General features: G+C 41.7%; 1 protein-coding gene and 4 non-coding genes across 5 annotated transcripts; 3 read left to right on the top strand and 2 right to left on the bottom strand.

The window, feature by feature from the left end:
• The first annotated feature begins 122 nt into the window (after window positions 1-122).
• Window positions 123-17,108, top strand: atp7b (ATPase copper transporting beta). Its single transcript, XM_018661115.2, has 21 exons — window positions 123-449; window positions 5,731-6,514; window positions 7,524-7,769; window positions 7,916-8,079; window positions 8,163-8,324; window positions 8,405-8,478; window positions 9,597-9,780; window positions 9,993-10,226; window positions 10,892-10,983; window positions 11,070-11,197; window positions 11,294-11,448; window positions 12,061-12,195; window positions 12,301-12,495; window positions 13,290-13,472; window positions 13,556-13,739; window positions 14,478-14,618; window positions 14,704-14,846; window positions 14,930-15,133; window positions 15,221-15,338; window positions 15,940-16,042; window positions 16,175-17,108. Exons 1-21 carry the CDS (start codon window positions 282-284, stop codon window positions 16,443-16,445), a joined length of 4,068 nt encoding a protein of 1,355 aa, XP_018516631.1. The 5' UTR covers window positions 123-281; the 3' UTR covers window positions 16,446-17,108.
• On the top strand, window positions 3,191-3,263 carry trnar-ccu (transfer RNA arginine (anticodon CCU)). The gene has a single exon. It is a non-coding gene; the product is annotated as a tRNA-Arg (tRNA).
• On the top strand, window positions 3,731-3,803 carry trnar-ccu (transfer RNA arginine (anticodon CCU)). The gene has a single exon. It is a non-coding gene; the product is annotated as a tRNA-Arg (tRNA).
• trnar-ccu (transfer RNA arginine (anticodon CCU)) lies at window positions 8,695-8,767 on the bottom strand. Its single transcript has one exon. It is a non-coding gene; the product is annotated as a tRNA-Arg (tRNA).
• Window positions 9,251-9,323, bottom strand: trnar-ccu (transfer RNA arginine (anticodon CCU)). Its single transcript has one exon. It is a non-coding gene; the product is annotated as a tRNA-Arg (tRNA).
• Window positions 17,109-18,441: the final 1,333 nt, after the last annotated feature.

The following is an 18,441-nucleotide window of genomic DNA, read 5'->3' as shown; positions in this document are numbered from 1 at the left end:
GCACTTTCTCCAGGCATTTACACACGTCACGTGACTCAAGGCTTTGCCCACTCTCATCATGTTCCCTCTCAAATCAAACCCCCAGGTCCAGAGCCAAAAAAAGGAAAAAAAAAGCATGACTTTTGCCGGAGTGCGCACCCGCAGCTGCGCCGTGCGCCCCTTATCTCCAGCAGGAACTGGACGAGGCGCTCACCCACTGCGGACTTTTGCCCTCCCGACTTTGACAGGTGAAGATAAAAAACTCAGCGGTATCGGCAGCAGCAGCAGCGGCTGGCCTGACCATGTTTTCGCCGAAGTCGCCCAGAAGTCTGTCCAAGTATGTCTCCAAGTCGTCGCCGGGCGCCGGGGAGCAGATCTGCATGGTGGAGTGTGGCTGCAGTAAACCGGACTGCACCTGTAGCGTCCACCCGGCAGGCCGCGGCTGGAGACTCTGTACCCAGGAGATCAAGGTAGGCCTCCTCCTGAGAGAGACGTCTGCAGCTCCTGTCCTGTCTGTCTCCACTTAGTCACATGTTGTTGAAGCAGGAATGTCTTATTTTGAAGGATTTATGTCCGTCTTTTTCAGTTAATACAGTTTATTTTAGCACAAGTAACTTAATTGGGATTTTATTGACACACTGGTGCACCACATGATGATAATGACAAGTTTATTTCATGGTAACACTTTATTGAATCATTTCTACCATAAACTGTCCATTTTCTGCGTTTTCTCTTAGTTAGAATTAACTGTTTACCTTGAAGTCAAAGGAAAAAACAGCTAATTTTACCCTGCTGCACTAAACTCAGATTTTGCTCTACTTTTTGTATTTCTTTGCTTATTGTGAAGTACTGAGTAGTTTTATCTCATCAAATTCAAACCACAACTCTATGTGTGTGTCAGATCATTTGATTTTTCTTGCAGTGCTGGACACACGTTTTATTGTCAGGCAGTGAAACATTTCAACAAGTCATTGTATCTGCTCATGTATCATGTGTAACATCTATACTCTAGTTTCTGTGTGGGTTCAATGCACTTATTGTATGTGCTCTGGACAAACGCCAGATGAATGTAATGTAATCATGCAAAGTTATTGAGTTGAGCAGAAGAGTCAGTCTTACACTACAAAATGTGAAGTGTAATCAAACTCACACTGATTGTTGCCATAGTTAAATTAACACCAGCTTTTTGTCTTTTTTTTAATACAACGTCTTAAAACTGAGCCAAACAGATCTGTATAATCTACCAAATGAAGACAAGAAAATAAGAATAAATTAATACAAGATTATATGTCACTGAATTATATGTTTATATATATATATTTCCATTAAAATCATATGTATTAAATTGTTCTTAATAGTCTAGTCTCTTCATCTCATAGCTTTCCTTCTGGTTGCGCTGTTTCCTATAAAGTCTGTTTATGTTAGAACTTTTATCCAATCAGATTCCATCCCTGCGTTGCCACGGCAACAGAAATAAGGCCCCTGTAATTTAAAATAAATGGCAATGAAACGGTCGCCTCACAGTTCCCTTTAACCAATCAGATTTAGAGTTACCGAAATCAGGGTCCTTCTAGCAGGCCTGTCATGACGTCGGCATTTTCATGACATTTGATTGGAGGGTCAGAGAGCGTACTGGTCAGAGCTAGCTAGCAAACGTCTGTTGCTACTAGTGCAAGCTAAAACATGTTAGTACAGATTTAATTTTTTTTTCAACTCACAATGGCTGAAGAAGAAGGAAGAGTTCAATTACTCTCTTGTAGAGGTTATCTATCTCACATTAGAGGTGGGTTGACCTCAGTGAAGGCCTAGGTGTGAAATGCACGGCCCGCCACGGTTGTGCTTGGAGCTGGTTGACATTAGCATCTCTAAGCTAACGTTAGCTGTAAGGGAATGGAATATTTTTTAAGTTAGGTTATAATTCATTTACACACATTAGCAATTAAAAAAGAATAATACGTGTAAATTGATTCATATTCTTACATACAGCATAGAACTTTCAATTAAAAGCCAAAGGGAAAAGTGTAATTACAGTCTTTTCCTACTAATGCTGAACTCATGTTACTGCAATAATTACCTTTCTCCCACTCAGTAAACACCACAGACTGTAAATTACAAAACCTCCTCCTGAATTAACTCTGCATGCTTTCTACCTTGACAGATTTTTGAAAATTTCCTTATTAATAATGAACCTATCCAGCTGATGGATTTGGTTTGTGCAAGAGCCGCCCAGTCCTTACTTTCTGTTTCTTCAGTAACATGACACATATATGAAAATATTTTCATCATAAGCAGCTGTCAAAAGAAAAGTTAAGACAGCAAGGTGTGACGGCAGATACTCAGGATGCAGGTAGGCAGAGGATTTAAAAAATATTTTCTGTAAAAAGAAATGTTGATATGAAAATACTGCTATTTTTCATTTAAATTGATCAGAACATCAGTTATCTTAAATAAAATTAATCATTTTTGATTGCATGTTACGTTTTTCTAAAATGATTTAAAAATTTTCATGACTTGCCTAGCAAAATCAATTTTACGTCAATACAGAAAGAAGGGGTATGTAAAAAAATAAATAAAACAATATATAAAATGTAAGATAGGCACTTTATGACTATGATATATGCAATATAAACAAAACTTAATATACAGTATGTACAGTAAAGTGGGCTGCTTATATTAAAGTATAAACATAAGAAGTTATTAAATATGTACAGTGTAAAAGAGACCCCTGGTTGGCCCTGAACCAGAGGTTGAAGCTCCCTGCAGTTCACTATTGCTTAAATAAACAGAAATGTGTATTGGTAAATCCCCTCCTCAGCTGTTGTGACAGGCCTGTAGCTCTTTAGATGAGTAAGATGGCTGCAGAAGATAAAGGAGCTGTAAAATACAGTTGTGTCACTGTTACACAGTTTATACTGTTGTGACGTCTTAGAAATATCACTGCTGCAGAAACACTGGAAATCTATAATAGAGGTCTGACATGTTTGATTTTTCTAGGAAGTGTTTGTCTGCGTGTGATTTATTAGAGAACTGTTGCACTTTGAACAGTGTTCATGAACTCAGCAGTCAACATTTCAGTGTTTGCTGTATTGTAACACAAAGGGCCACATGGGGACAGATCTTTCCAGTTATTGTAGTGTGGGGGTTTCCCTTGCTTTAAGACTCATTCTGAAAATGAAAGTGATATTGTATATGGAGTGAGGGGTGTGTTGTAGCCCCAGTGGCCTAATGGATAAGGCACTGGCCTCCTAAGCCAGGGATTGTGGGTTCGAGTCCCATCTGGGGTGGTTTCCAGCAGAGTGGCGCAGCGGAAGCGTGCTGGGCCCATAACCCAGAGGTCGATGGATCGAAACCATCCTCTGCTAGAAAGTAGTTCTTTTATCTTGCAGTGAGAGAAACAGTCGTGATATTTTTTTGTCTTTCACAAGAGTCACTGTGTCAAATACAGCAATCATAGCGCCATAAATTCTTGCCACATCTTGATAGAGGAGACTGGCAAAAAACTGCAACTTTGACCTCGATCAGTCATTGTTCACGTCCATACGTCTGGGAGGAGGGTCACGAATGTCAAACCAACAGATGGCAATACAACCCTAAGAGACGTGACATTTCTTTGAGGTGCCGTGGGGCGTCCCAGATGCCACATTGCTGTGTTATGTCCCACTACAAGACCTGTTAGTTGTTCCAGACACCTGACGCTTGAAATTTGTCATTTCAGAACTGGGCTGGATTTGTGTAGACTGGCACTTGTGTAGCCCCAGTGGCCTAATGGATAAGGCACTGGCCTCCTAAGCCAGGGATTGTGGGTTCGAGTCCCATCTGGGGTGATTTCCAGCAGAGTGGCGCAGCGGAAGCGTGCTGGGCCCATAACCCAGAGGTCGATGGATCGAAACCATCCTCTGCTAGAAACTCATTTTAGTGTTTTTGACCACTGATGTAGTTGTTACTGTTATAGACAGACAACAATAATGTATCAACCTTTAAAGGGTGATTTATCCATTTTTTAAAATAAAAAACTAAATCAGCAGGAGAAGTAAAACTCTCCCCTCAGTTCTGTGAGGTACCAATGATTATTGACTTTAAGCAGAGTCACATTGGGAGGCTTATGTGAAGGGCCAGTCATGTGGTTTTCAGGCCCCAAACTGGCAATGCTGGGTCTTTCCTCATTAGGGTCAGATGGAGTCTCCCATTTTTTATGACGTTCATGTTTCATCTAATTTGAATTTATAATATACAGGAGCTGATGCAGCTACTTCCTTTTTTCTGAAGAACAGTTAGGTGTCCAGTAAGCTGTTATTTGAATTTTTGCTAATGGGCAATGTGATAAACAAGAACCAGCTCTGTGTTTTCAGGAGGGACCAGTTCAGCCTGCATGCTTAAAAAGTGTCCCTTGATAACCTGATTCACAGGGGATTAACTCCAGGGCAGACTCCATGGCTTCACCCATGGAGCTGCATTCTTCACATCGTGACACTTTTACATTGATGTGTCCTGAAGTTGTCTTACGTGAGCAGTTAAGAGTTTTTTAAAGCGTAGCAGTTGGTACCTATATAGTTTAGGGGTTAAGATGCTCATCTTTAGCCTTTCAGTTGCCTCTAAAATACAAATACTGAAGTCGTAAAGCCTGGTAAAGGCTTTTTACTCCTGTTTTGGTTGGCAAAATGACAAACCAGACGCCTAAATTTCAGAATAAAAGTTGATGTTGCCAGTGATTATGATCCTAGGAGACTGTTCCACACCTGTTTTCCAATGGAAAAAAAAATACACATTTTTGGCCCATTATGTTCTCCATATTTTAATGGATAACTAACCCTAACCCTTCTCCAACCAGGACCACAATGTTTTTGTGATGTCCACTTAGTGAGAGCAGAGATTTGAGGATGCAGAGCTGAAACCATGGCCAAAGTACCACATACAGGCTGAACAGGGTCAAGTGGGTCTTGTTGAGTAGCTCAATAGTGGTTTGCCTGGGGAACATGTCCGTCAGTTCCAGCTGTATTTCTTGCACTCAGGATGAAAAGAGCTAAAGAAAACAGAGTAAGAATGCTGACATAGATGGAGCAGGAAATTAGAAGCGTGTTCCAGGTCTGTGCTGGCTTTGTTCCTGAGCCAATACAGTAATTACTCAGGAACACACAATAATAAAAGATATTGGTTTTATTGTTGGAAAGTTGTCAGTGATTTAAAACACATGTTTTGGTGTCAGAGCAGGAGGATACATGCATTTATTTTTTCCCTCTTGAGATTTATTATATAAAAGAGATCAAGCGCTTAAAAGTTTAATTATACATTTCTTTTTGGGTGTAAAACCGAATTAAACAAATAAAACAAAAGATCACTGGTGTTGTCCAAATCAATGTTATATCATGATATTTAAATCAGGTACATCATCCTTTTGCTCGTACTCTTTTAGTTGTTTAAAAGTAATTTAACCAACACTGTGCTGTTATATTATGAGAAAATTACAAGAAAACTATCTCATAATTCTAAAAAAAAGAATAATAACAAAAACACAATCAAGATCAGATCAGGATGTCATAAATTTGAGAAAAATATTGCATAATTTTGAGAAAACTATCTCATACTTAGAATTATTTTATATTTATGAGATCAGGATCTCATAAAACTGCCATTATTATGGGAAACTATCTCACAATTAAGAGGTAATTTGTTTGAAACCGTTGCTTGTTATTAGGAGATGCAGAAATTATGAAAATGCTGACTTGATTGCACTTTTCTCTCACACTTTTCCAGGAGAATTGCACTGATGTTGGGAAACAAGGCCTTGACAACTTGGCCTACGAGTATGGGAGTCAGAGTGAGCTCTACCGTCCACCCAAAGCTGCCTTCAGGGTGACCTTTAGACTCCTGGGACTCACCACTGAGCACCAGGCCCGAGCCATCGAAGCCAAAATCTCCATCCTGAAGGGAGTAGCCAGTGTCAGCTTGTCTTTACCCCGACGATTAGCCAAAGTGGACTATGATACCTCACTTCTCTCAACCAAAGAGATCGCCCTGGAGCTCCAGAGGCTGGGGTACAGTGTGGAGTTGGCGGTGCAGGTCAGGGTGGATGGTATGCACTGCCAGTCCTGTGTGCAGTCCATTGAGGGACAGATCGGGGAGCTACCTGGGGTTTCATATATTCAGGTGTCTCTTCAAGACAGGGCAGCACTGATTGTGTTTCAGCCTCTTCTGGTTACACAACAGGAACTGAGAGACAAGATCGAGGACATGGGGTTTGATGCCACTTTATTATCCCAGGACCCACCAGTGGAAGATATAAGCTACTGGCAGACTGACATATCGACTTCATCCTTGTCATCGTCAACCCGGACTGTAACTGTTTGGATCGTAGGGATGACTTGCAACTCTTGTGTGCAGTCAATAGAAGGGAGGATCTCTCAGATGTCAGGAGTACAGTCCATCGCGGTGTCGCTGAAGGATGAAAAGGGAACAATAACCTTTGACCCCTGTCTGACAGAGCCGGAGCAGCTCAGGGCGGCTATCGAGGACATGGGCTTTGATGCGTCACTTCAAGGTAGACACTGACGAGGAAAGGTTTACTGATAATATCAGAATATTTAATATCTTCGGCTTGTTTCTCTTTCCCAGAAGAGGAGTTGGTTTTGGAACTCAAATAACATTGAACTGGTTTTTCAGCTTGCCATGCTCAAGGTAGAAAAACACCCATTGTTAGATGCCCTTAGAAGGACTTATATTGTTCTTCAAGCAACCACCCCACCCACAAATTCCTGTACATGATATTAGGAGGAGGACTATGTTATTAATAACCTCATGAGTGTAATAAAAGAGGCAAAGAAATCTAGTAATAGCACCTGTTCGTTAAGCTCTTGCATGTATAATCTGAAGGGTCACTAAGCAACAAGACACCCCATAGTCACCTCAACTCAGTTTCCACCAGTTACTGTGGAAACCAGCCAAGTATGCTCTGCAGTGCAGCTCAGAGAGGGCCCTTTACGGTGGCCAGGGGATTTCTTGTCGGATTTAATGACAAAAAAAAAAAAAAAAAAAACAGCGTGCCAAGACATGGAATTAACTCAGGGAGATTATGAGCAGATTCTTTCATCTACCTTTTTCCAATTTCAGCTGTTATGGTCGAGTTGAAGTTGACGTTTTCAGCTTTTAAAGCTGCACTGCTGGCCTGGACTTGCGATTAATTCAGAGCTACAACTCAGCATAGAAGTTGTATATATTGGTATCATTGTGATGTGAAGGAGTCTGCAGAATAATAAATGGTCCAGTTATACCTATTACAACCACCGTTTTCTGAGTAAGATTTCATTGCTTGCAGATCACCAACATTAAGGCTGAGGTAATGGAGGCAGAAACTGTCTTCTGCTATGACTCTTTGTTTAGTCCAGTAGGTTTTCGAGGTTTGGTGCTTTGGCATCTTCCACTGCAGGATATACTCACAGTTAGCAGTTTATTAGGTACACCAACCTAGAAGTAATCCAGTTTAAAGAGGTGTCGATTCAACCTCCCTTTAAACATCTTTGGCCACTGACTTTGCTCTCTTTTCTCTTCAGAACCTGCACAGAGCATCCAGGGTCATGAACAGTCCAGGCCTGTTATCTCTGGACCCTCTCACCTCCCTGACTTGCAGTCACCCAGTAAGGCTGGAGTCAGCAATGGCACCGGATCACAGGCGAACACTGCGAGTCATCACCCCAACCCTCCTGACATTAAAGTACAAAAATGCTTCATTTGCGTAATGGGAATGACCTGTGCCTCCTGCGTGGCCAACATTGAGAGGAACCTGCTCAAACACAAGGGTATGTTTGATTTAAATAGTCAGTTTATCACCCAGTTTTCCAGTATATGAGAGAAGGGTTATTGATTAAGTAAACTACTCAAGTATGAGTCGCTGATAAAAAATAATGAGGAAAACACAGTGTTTCACAATCGCTTTGACTTCCAGGAATCATTTCGGTGTTGGTGTCACTAATGGCGGGAAAGGCAGAGGTGAAATATGACACAGAAATCATAGATGCTGCTGCTGTAACTCAGCTCATAGAAGACTTAGGCTTTGGGGCCAAATTAATGGAGGACAATGCAGTAACGCATGGGAAACTGGACCTCTCAGTAAGTCCTCAGAACGTAACGTGATACAGCATTCCTAAATACCAAGAACAGTTAAGAATTTTCACCAAATCTCTCACTGTTAGATAACAGGAATGACATGTGCGTCATGTGTCCACAACATTGAGTCCAAGCTCACCACAACCAAAGGAATCCTCGGGGCCTCTGTCGCTCTGGCCACCAATAAAGCACAGATCCAATTTGACCCAGAAGTGCTCGGAGCTCGAGATATCATCAAGATCATTCAGGTAGCCATCACTTATTTTTTACACTGTCTATTATAAGCCTCGTCTTTGATTTTGTGTCATGCTGTTGTTTCTCGCTGTAGAGCCTTGGATTCGGGGCCAGTCTGGTGAAGGCGGGCTTCAAAAACACCCTCGACCACTCAGAGGAAATTAGACAGCAAGTATCTGTTTAATGTTCCTCATTATCAGAATAAACGTTTATTTAATCTGTTTAAAGTTTAAATACATTTATAGATTTAAATAAAACCTCAAACATAATCTAATGGACAGACCCACCAACATAAAGATGAGTTTCTAGCAGAGGATGGTTAAGATCCATCGACCTCTGGGTTATGGGCCCAGCACGCTTCCGCTGCGCCACTCTGCTGGAAACCACCCCAGATGGGACTCGAACCCACAATCCCTGGCTTAGGAGGCCAGTGCCTTATCCATTAGGCCACTGGGGCTACACAAGTGCCAGTCTACACATGATGACCAGACTACACAAATCCAGCCCAGTTCTGAAATGACAAATTTCAAGCGTCAGGCGTCTGGAACAACTAACAGGTCTTGTAGTGGGACATAACAGCAATGTGGCATCTGGGACGCCCCACGGCACCTCAAAGAAATGTCACGTCTCTTAGGGTTGTATTGCCATCTGTTGGTTTGACATTCGTGACCCTCCTCCCAGACGCATGGACGTGAACAATGACTGATCGAGGTCAAAGTTGCAGTTTTTTGCCAGTCTCCTCTATCAAGATGTGGCAAGAATTTATGGCGCTATGATTGCTGTATTTGACACAGTGACTCTTGTGAAAGACAAAAAAATATCACGACTGTTTCTCTCACTGCAAGATAAAAGAACGACTTTCTAGCAGAGGATGGTTTCGATCCATCGACCTCTGGGTTATGGGCCCAGCACGCTTCCGCTGCGCCACTCTGCTGGAAACCACCCCAGATGGGACTCGAACCCACAATCCCTGGCTTAGGAGGCCAGTGCCTTATCCATTAGGCCACTGGGGCTACAACACACCCCTCACTCCATATACAATATCACTTTCTTAAAACACAAATCCCCCTAGTGACAATAGCTGGAAGGATTTGTCCCCATGAGGCCCTTTGTGTAGCCTGCACAGACCACAATGGACACCATCAGACAATGACTACAGCTGTCAGTGCTAGTCAAGTGTTGTGTTAGGTTGCTGTTGCCTTTCATACATCTGGAAATCAGCAGAAAAACAGGCAAAAGGTGAGAGACAAAATCACTACAGTGTCTCATTTCTGTGAATGTTGCAGGTGGAAGAACTCCTTCCTGCTCAGCCTTGTTTTTGGCTTGCCTGTCATGGGCCTCATGATTTACATGATGGTAATGGACAGTCAGCACCATGAACATGGAGGCTCCATGCCTGAGGAGCAGAACCTGTTGCCGGGCCTCTCCCTCCTCAACCTGGCCTTTTTTGTGCTGTGTACACCTGTGCAGGTAAGAGAACAGGTGACCTTGTTGGTTCTTTTTTAAGAGTTTGTTATTGCTAAATTCACATTGTGCATCAGAAATGGTTACGTGTTTCCTCTCTGCAAGAATGTACATGTGATTGGTTTTGTCTTTTGTGATTCTACAGGTCAATAAATTGATAATAAATATACCTTATATGTTTGATTGGCGGCCATTTTTCCTGTCTTCACTCCCTGCAGATCTTCGGAGGTCGGTACTTCTACATCCAGGCATATCGCTCGTTAAAACACCGCACAGCCAACATGGATGTCCTGATTGTGTTGGCCACCTCTATTGCCTACATCTACTCCTGTGTTGTCCTCATCGTAGCCATGGGCGAGCGAGCGAGCCAGAGCCCCGTCACCTTTTTTGACACTCCACCCATGCTGTTTGTGTTCATCGCTCTGGGGCGATGGTTGGAGCATGTTGCAAAGGTAAAAATAAGGCTCTTTCCAGCTGTTGCCAGTCTTTGTGCTAGGCTAAGCTAACCAAGGAGCTTCATATTGTATTTGCTCTGTAGACATGAGTGATATTGATTCTCTAATCTAACTCTTGGCTGGAAATAATTAAGCATATTTCACTGAATGATGTACTATTCTTTTGCTGAAAAAAATAAGTGATGTTAGGAGTGTGTTAAATTGTGGAAGATCAGCATTAACACTGACTGACTGAAATCACCTTCTGTTTTTTCCATTATAATTCTATGTAAGCTTCCATGTCACCACAAAGGCATAACTTCAATTATTCATTATACAAATCTGCATCAACTGAGCCTTTATTGTAATGTTTTGATGACTCATCAGTGGACATTTTAACAGCCTGGGATATGGGTCATGTCATGAGTTTTTGTAGATTATTAACTGTACATCAGCTGCTGTAACACAATCATAAGACCGGATTAAATTTTATCATGAGACTTGCTAGTGACCTTGCTGTACCAACAACTGACCAGATAGCATCTTGAATCACCCTTAAATACAAGCTATAATTCACAACCGCTGACAAGTCTGAATTCAGCATATATAATGTACAACAAAGCAAAAAGTACTACAAAGCTACTACAGGTTTTAAGTACTTTGTTTTGTCGCCATTTCTGCAGAGTAAAACCTCAGAGGCCTTGGCAAAGCTAATGTCACTTCAAGCCACTGATGCCACTGTGGTCACTCTGGGATCTGACCACTCCATTATCAGGTGGGACAAAAGATACAGTAAATAAAAACACAACACAATAGATGGACACCAGAGAGTGTAACTGTAGATACATTTGTTGACTTCAGTGAGGAGCAGGTGGTGGTGGAGCTGGTCCAGCGAGGCGACATTGTGAAGGTTGTCCCTGGAGGAAAGTTCCCCGTTGATGGGAAAGTGATTGAGGGAAGCTCCATGGCAGATGAGTCTTTGATCACAGGTAGGAGGATGTAACAGTTGTAAAACATTAACACAAAGGCCTGTAATTTTTGCTAACTTTATTTTTCCTGCCGTCTGTGTCTCCTATCTCTACCAGGTGAGCCGATGCCTGTTAGTAAGAAGGTGGGCAGTTTGGTGATCGCCGGCTCCATCAACGCTCATGGCTCTCTTCTGGTGGAGGCTACTCATGTTGGTGCAGACACAACTCTGTCTCAGATAGTCAAACTGGTGGAAGAAGCCCAGACCTCCAAGGTAGGGAGGCAGATTCTGACAATTTAAACATAAAAGCATAAAATGTTAATGACAGGTGCATTGGATCTTTGGAATACAACAGTGTATTTGGGTCATTGTAGGTAAATTTACTGCTTTAATCCCAGAGAATATCCACATTTTTACATAAATATACGACTTTAATCTTGGAAATTCTGAGTTTTTTTCTAAGTATATAAAACCCTTTTTATATTTAAGTCAAGATTTTCACAAATGAAAACACAGTTTTTGCTGCTTGGACTACAAAAACATTCACTTTAGACCTTTAATATCTAATATATTCCACATTCAATCCTGTTTTTTTTCATAAAACGAGAAAATAAGCAAATTCTTAAATCTCTTAATGCAGTTTCAGATATTTCCTAGAGATCAGTGTCTTGAGATAAAGATTAAATAAGAGGAAATAAGGAAAATCCATGCACCTATATTAGGAAGATGACAATTGACACTGAACATTCACAAAAAAAAGTTTCTTAGAATTTTTTTCACTTGTTTCAAAGGCAAAAAATATAATAAAGAAAGTGGTTAAGTTTAGTTAGTTTAGTTCTGATAAGAGCTGACAGTTCACTCTCCTTCACTCTTGTGTTTGCTCAGGCCCCCATCCAGCAGTTTGCAGACAGGCTCAGTGGGTACTTTGTGCCCTTCATAGTTATCGTTTCTCTGCTCACACTGGTGGCCTGGATGGCGGTCGGGTTTGTCGACTTTGATATTGTGAAGGAAAACTTCCCGGTAGGTGCGCACAAAAATGTTTTCACACGTGGACAAAAGCGTATGACACAGAGAGAGAGAGGTTATTTTTATTTTCATATCACTTTCACAACTTCCTCCTCGCAGGGTTATAACCAGAACATATCCAAGGCGGAAGTTATCGTCCGCTTTGCCTTCCAGGCGTCCATTACTGTTCTGTCCATCGCCTGCCCCTGCTCTCTGGGGCTGGCAACCCCAACAGCCGTCATGGTGGGAACAGGTGTCGGAGCTCAGAACGGAATCCTGATCAAAGGAGGCGAGCCGCTGGAGATGGCCCATAAGGCAACGCACTTTCATTTACTTAACTGTTGTTGTTAGCAATTTAACATTTAATAATTTGTTAATAATTAATAATGAATTCTTAGTTTTGTTTTATACTGACTGAAACTCAGGATGTTTGTAGTGTTACATAATGAGCATGAACAGAAAAGTTAGAGGAAGAGGGCAAAATGATTCCATTTTCCAAATAAAAGTTGAATTAGATTTATTTATTTTACAACAGCAAACAACAAGATTATCAGGTGCATAACTCAAGCTTTTGTCATATTTATTCTTTGATTTACTTGTGCAGAAACAAGAAGAGAACAACACCAATATTGTTGTAAGTTACATGAGATATAAGTGACTCACTCGTAAAAACATCAAACTAATGTGGCAGCTGTGTTATTTTAACTTAGGCAAATATTTGATGGGTGAATTGATTCATTCATGGCATCAATGTTGCCATTAAAGGTAGAAAAACAAAGTGGCTGCAGTTTGTCCTGGTATGTAGATGTGCAGCATACCATCCTCCTGGTGTAATTGATTCTTGTTGATCTTCTCACTTACTGCATGATCAATGAGAACAAAGTGTATTTTCCCACACACTGAGGTCAGGAGTCTGGAGTTCTGGATATTTTAACATCTAATCTATCTCTGTTCTAATTAACTAGCGCCACTGTGTGGCGTCAGAAGTTACTGCTTCATTACAGGCACACTCTCTTCTCCTGTGTAACTGCTTCCACCTATGTTTGTGTTCTTTAGTTTTACAATACTGTGATATTGTTACATTTAATTTGTCTTTGCTGCTTGCTCAGATCGGTGTGGTGATGTTCGATAAGACCGGCACGATTACAAATGGCGTGCCTCGGGTGACTCGTGTTTTGGTGTTGTGGGAGATGGCCCGCATGCCCCTGAGAAAGATCCTGGCGGTGGTAGGCACGGCTGAGGCCAGCAGCGAGCACCCGCTGGGCATGGCGGTCGCTAAACACTGCAAAGAGGTGGGAGAGGAAGCCATTTAGCTTCATTAACTGTTTGTATCCAGGTAAAATTAGCAGTACTGTCGTCTGTGTGCATGTACCAGGAGCTGGGCTGTGACGTCCTGGGCTACTGCCAGGACTTCCAGGCGGTGCCTGGCTGTGGGATCAGCTGCCGGGTGTCCAATGTAGATCATCTGCTGCAGCAGCAGAGTGAAGAGCGTTTCCTGCTTCCAGGAGCAACCACAGACGAAAGCAGCCTGCTCTCTGCTGTCGAGGCCCCGTCTGCAGGTCTGATGGTTTTCACTTTCCTGGGGTTCAACTCAGAGTCATACACAGTGTTTACTTGTTGATTTTAAATCTGGAGGGTTTATTTAACTGATTCCCACTTTGTTTGAATGTAATCACTGTCTGCCTTCAGTCAATGAGGAGCCTTTATCTTTCCTGTGGTGAATACATTAAAGTACAGCCTCTTAGCTGAACAATCAAAGTTTTACTACCCCTGAAAACACAGCACACACTTCAAACTAAATCTAGGTTGTTAACAAGCCCTAAATTTGTCCATTAATTTGAAAAGAAAACAAACAATCACAAATTTTAAAAGCCCCTGATTAAAAGATTAAGTAGAGCTTAGGTGGTACATGACATTAGCCTTAATTTTAATTTTAAAGATTTGACAATCTCATCAATTGTCAGTTTAATTTAAGATTATATTGAGGTCGATATTTTGGTTTCAGTTGTCTGAAATACTTTAATGTGCAAATTAATTATATTTTAGGAAATTCTCATACAGTATTTAGGTATTTAATAGGCTCACTGAGGGATTCAAAGGGGTAAAACCATTAATCTACACCTTCATTTATAACTTAAGACATTTTTAAATGGATTATAATATATTAAGGGGTTTAATGGGTTTAATGGTCTAATATGGATGTAGCCGCTTTAAGGTGTGAATTAACTGGATGTCATCTCCTTGTCCTAGATCATTTTTACTCATGTAATTTTCACTTCTGTGATCCTAAAATGTAGGTGAAGGCTTGTCTTACTCAGTCCTGATTGGAAACAGAGAGTGGATGAGGAGGAACGGTCACCACATTGGAGCAGATGTTGATGCCGCCATGAGCAGCCATGAGACCAAAGGGCAGACGGCCATCCTGGTGGCAATAGACGGTGAGGATAAAACTATTTTCTCGTTCTCCGATCTTTTATAGATTTTACTGCTGCAGTCATCGTCTGTTACGTGTGTTGTCTGCAGGTGTGCTCTGCGCCATGATAGCTATCGCAGACACAGTGAAAGCAGAGTCAGCGTTAGCGGTGTACACGCTCAACAGCATGGGCATTGAGGTGGTTATGATAACAGGCGACAACAGACGCACAGCCAAAGCTATCGCCGCACAGGTAAAATCTTTTTTTTTTTAAATACTGAGAGAAAAGCACCTGAATTAATGAAATAAAAAGCCTGGAAGTTTGGTTGAACTCAGGTGGGGATCAGGAAGGTGTTCGCTGAGGTGCTGCCGTCACATAAGGTGGCTAAAGTTCAAGAGCTGCAGGAGCAAGGCCGGCGAGTTGCCATGGTGGGAGACGGCGTTAATGACTCACCCGCTCTCGCCCGTGCTGACGTCGGCATCGCTATCGGCACGGGGACAGATGTGGCTATTGAGGCAGCGGATATTGTCCTGATCAGAGTAGGTGACCCACTGTAACTGCCAGTCTGTGCAGAGATATAACAACACGTTTACACCACCTGACCTGAAGGTTTTCACACCGTCTAGAATGACCTGCTGGATGTGGTGGCGAGTATCGAGCTGTCAAAGAAGACGGTGCGGAGGATAAGGATCAACTTTGTCTTCGCTCTCATCTACAACCTTGTAGGAATACCAATCGCTGCAGGTACAGGCTGATCATACACTGACTCACTCCTGAGGAATCAGATCTATAACAGCAACAAGATACTGTATCACCAACACAGCAGATCACCTTTTTTATTAATCAGGCAGGGAGATAAAACTCAGCAGTAAAACTTCCCAAATATCAAATTGGAGGACACATAGCAAAGCTGCAGCCAGAGTTGTGTTTGTTCATTTGGAAGCTGTTCAGTCTGTCTTTTTTAAAACTTAAATCCTAGTCATGAACGCAAACTCCACAAGCACAACCTCAAGAAAACTTTGACAAGCCAACAAAAAATGTTATAAGTTATATTTTTGTCTTTTCCACACTTAATTCTAGCAGACTATTCAATTTGCTGTCTTCTCACATTAAAATATAAATAATCAAAGCATTAAAACATGTGATCTGTGCCTCAACACATGGTTAAAAATCTTGTGAAAAGTGATGTCAGTGTTTACAAAGAAAGGAAATGATTTGTCCATACTGGTACCATGTGGACACAGAGCAAACTTAGACTTTGTTACGTAAACTTTAAAAAACTACATTGAAACACACCACAGCTGCACAAATTACACAAAGCTTTAACTTCTCTGTTGTGTTGTAGGTGTGTTCATGCCTGTCGGTCTGGTACTGCAACCCTGGATGGGTTCAGCTGCAATGGCCGCCTCGTCCGTCTCTGTGGTTCTGTCGTCCTTACTGCTGAGAATGTGAGTCCCTGGTATATCCTGTGACTTCTCTCTCCCCTTCATTAGAGTCGACTGACTTTCATGATACGTTTTCATCTTATTATACCTCACTTGCACTCAGAGGAGAAGGTAATAACCGTCTGTTTCCTCCAGGTACAAGAAAACCTCTGTGGAGCTGTACGAGGTGCGCGCACAGGGTCAAATGAGGAGCCTTCGATCGTCTCAGATCAGCACATATCTGGGGCTGGATGGCCGTCGGCGGAGCCCGGCTCTCCCCGCCAGAGCTCGGGAACAGCTAAGTCAAAGCAGCTCGGCAACCCCGCCCTCCCTCTCCAGCCAGGGGCCGTCCATTAACTCTGTCCAGGAGCAGCAGGACCGCTGCTCCCTCCTGGACCACCAGACTACAGAGGACCTTCATGTGTAGTAAAGGGAAAAGGGAAGAAAGACCTGGTTGTTTACAAATTCAGTGACGCTCTTTGATATTAATATCTCTAAGTATTTATATAAACAGATGAGGTTAATTGTGCACGGAAACTTTTAAAGTTCTCTTTTATTTCGCCTCATTCATCTTTAGCTCATAAATCCTGATCCTCTGAGGACCCTGAGTCAACACTGATCCTTCACTTTCTCATTGAAAATATCTGAAAATCAATTTGCTAACACTCACAAAGTGACGTTTGACCGTGCTTCTGAAGCATTTTCTATATTTTTTTTCCTTTTTCATGCCAGATCACAGGTGCTACACGAATTAAAATTGACGTGTATATAAAGGTGCACTTTTACAGTGAACTCAAAGTAAAACTACACATTGTTTGTTTGGATAAGACTGTGCTGGTGTGAGTGTTGGTCTCAGGTTATAAACAACTAATACACAGGTTGATGGAGGAAAATTAGCATTTTTATCAGTACGTGGGTTTATATTTGCACTTGATGCTCCTGTCTTTTGCATTCAGCTGCTCAGGTTTGTGCAGAACTGTCACTTCATCCAAGAGAATAATATTTGTTCTTGTTGATATGTTTTAAACTCTTGCAGTTCACAAGTATAGAGTTCTTGTGTTAAATATATAAATGAGGGAGAAGAAATGGAGCTCAGACCTTCTGGACTTTCCTTCATGTGTATTTCGAGCTGTGCCAGAGATAATTAATGCAGTAAATTAATCAAATCATCTCATCCATGGGCTCTATAGTTAACCAGAAAAGATCAGTCACATATATCGGCTTCAGAGATAGTAATGACTCTTGTGTTGCACTCAGCCTATATGATAGATAATAATAATAACTCATTGATGCTTTTAGTATGATGATCTTTTATTGCTTTATTTTGTCACTTTGCAAACACAGCATTGTTATATGGGGTATCCTTTGCTTGCTCAGCTATGCATCCGTAATTGTGCCAAGTTTTAAGGCTGATAGACTCGGCTTGCCTCCTTCTGCCTGCAGCTGAAGCCAGCGTAACATACCCGCAGACACAGTCCAGTGGTATCAGAGCAATGCAAAGACCTTCCATTTATTTATTTATTTGTTTAAGGTTTGAGCATATCTCAGAGAGAATACATTTGTTAAAAATCTCTGGTCCGTGCCTTTGACTTCGAAGACCCCCCTAAAGGTTTTTCTCAGCATGAGAATGCAAATCCTGAGACATCCAGACAAGTCAAAGAGGATCAAGTTGGATTTCAATCGATGCTATTTGGATGCGCAATTACAGCTCTGTAGGTAAAGGTGCACTTCTGTAGAATATATTGAAAAATACCTGTCTTTAGTAGCTAATATCTTGGTTTTTATGTTTGATTTTCTTAGATTTGCTGTTGTTTTGTTCGATTCTAACTTAACTAACTACTAAAAACTAAACTAAACCTAACTTAAATTGTACTTTACCTTGGCATACTGTAACTAAGCATAATATTTTCCTGACTTACAGGTTTGAAAGGGGTGAAAGAAGATATAAAAACCCTGGCAGTGGTGCAGTAATGTCAGCTTTATCTAAACATTTTCACACAATTTGGAGCTCGGAAACCCCCTGAGTTAAGACTTTTTCTGCTACTCTGCAAAGACAATCCTCTGACCCAAGGGCAGCAGAGGAGGAAAAGATTAAGTGTACGTACAGAAGCCCCAGGGGGACTAAACGTTTCACTCTGCTAAGGTACACTTAGCTGTGATATAGTTGTTTTTAACTTTTCCTTTACAGATATGAAGAAGCTCTTTGTTGTGTGCTCCTGAGTTCAGCAGCTGCAGCAGCTTCTGATAAATGACCTCCCCAGCCATGGGTTATAATGGGTTGCTGAGGGCACTGACTGGTTCAAGACCAGCCTCTGCAGCTCTGTCTTTGTGCTAAATCTTAATGGAAAAGGGCTGCGGAAAAAAACAAAAACATATTTAAATAAGTATGTCAGTGGTATCCAACCTGGGGGTAGGGACCAAAC

This window comes from Lates calcarifer, linkage group LG7_2, assembly GCF_001640805.2.
Source record: "Lates calcarifer isolate ASB-BC8 linkage group LG7_2, TLL_Latcal_v3, whole genome shotgun sequence".
Lineage (NCBI taxonomy): Eukaryota > Metazoa > Chordata > Actinopteri > Centropomidae > Lates > Lates calcarifer.
The sequence above is the reverse complement of the archived record's forward strand: the minus strand, read 5'-3'. Positions and strand labels throughout refer to the sequence as shown.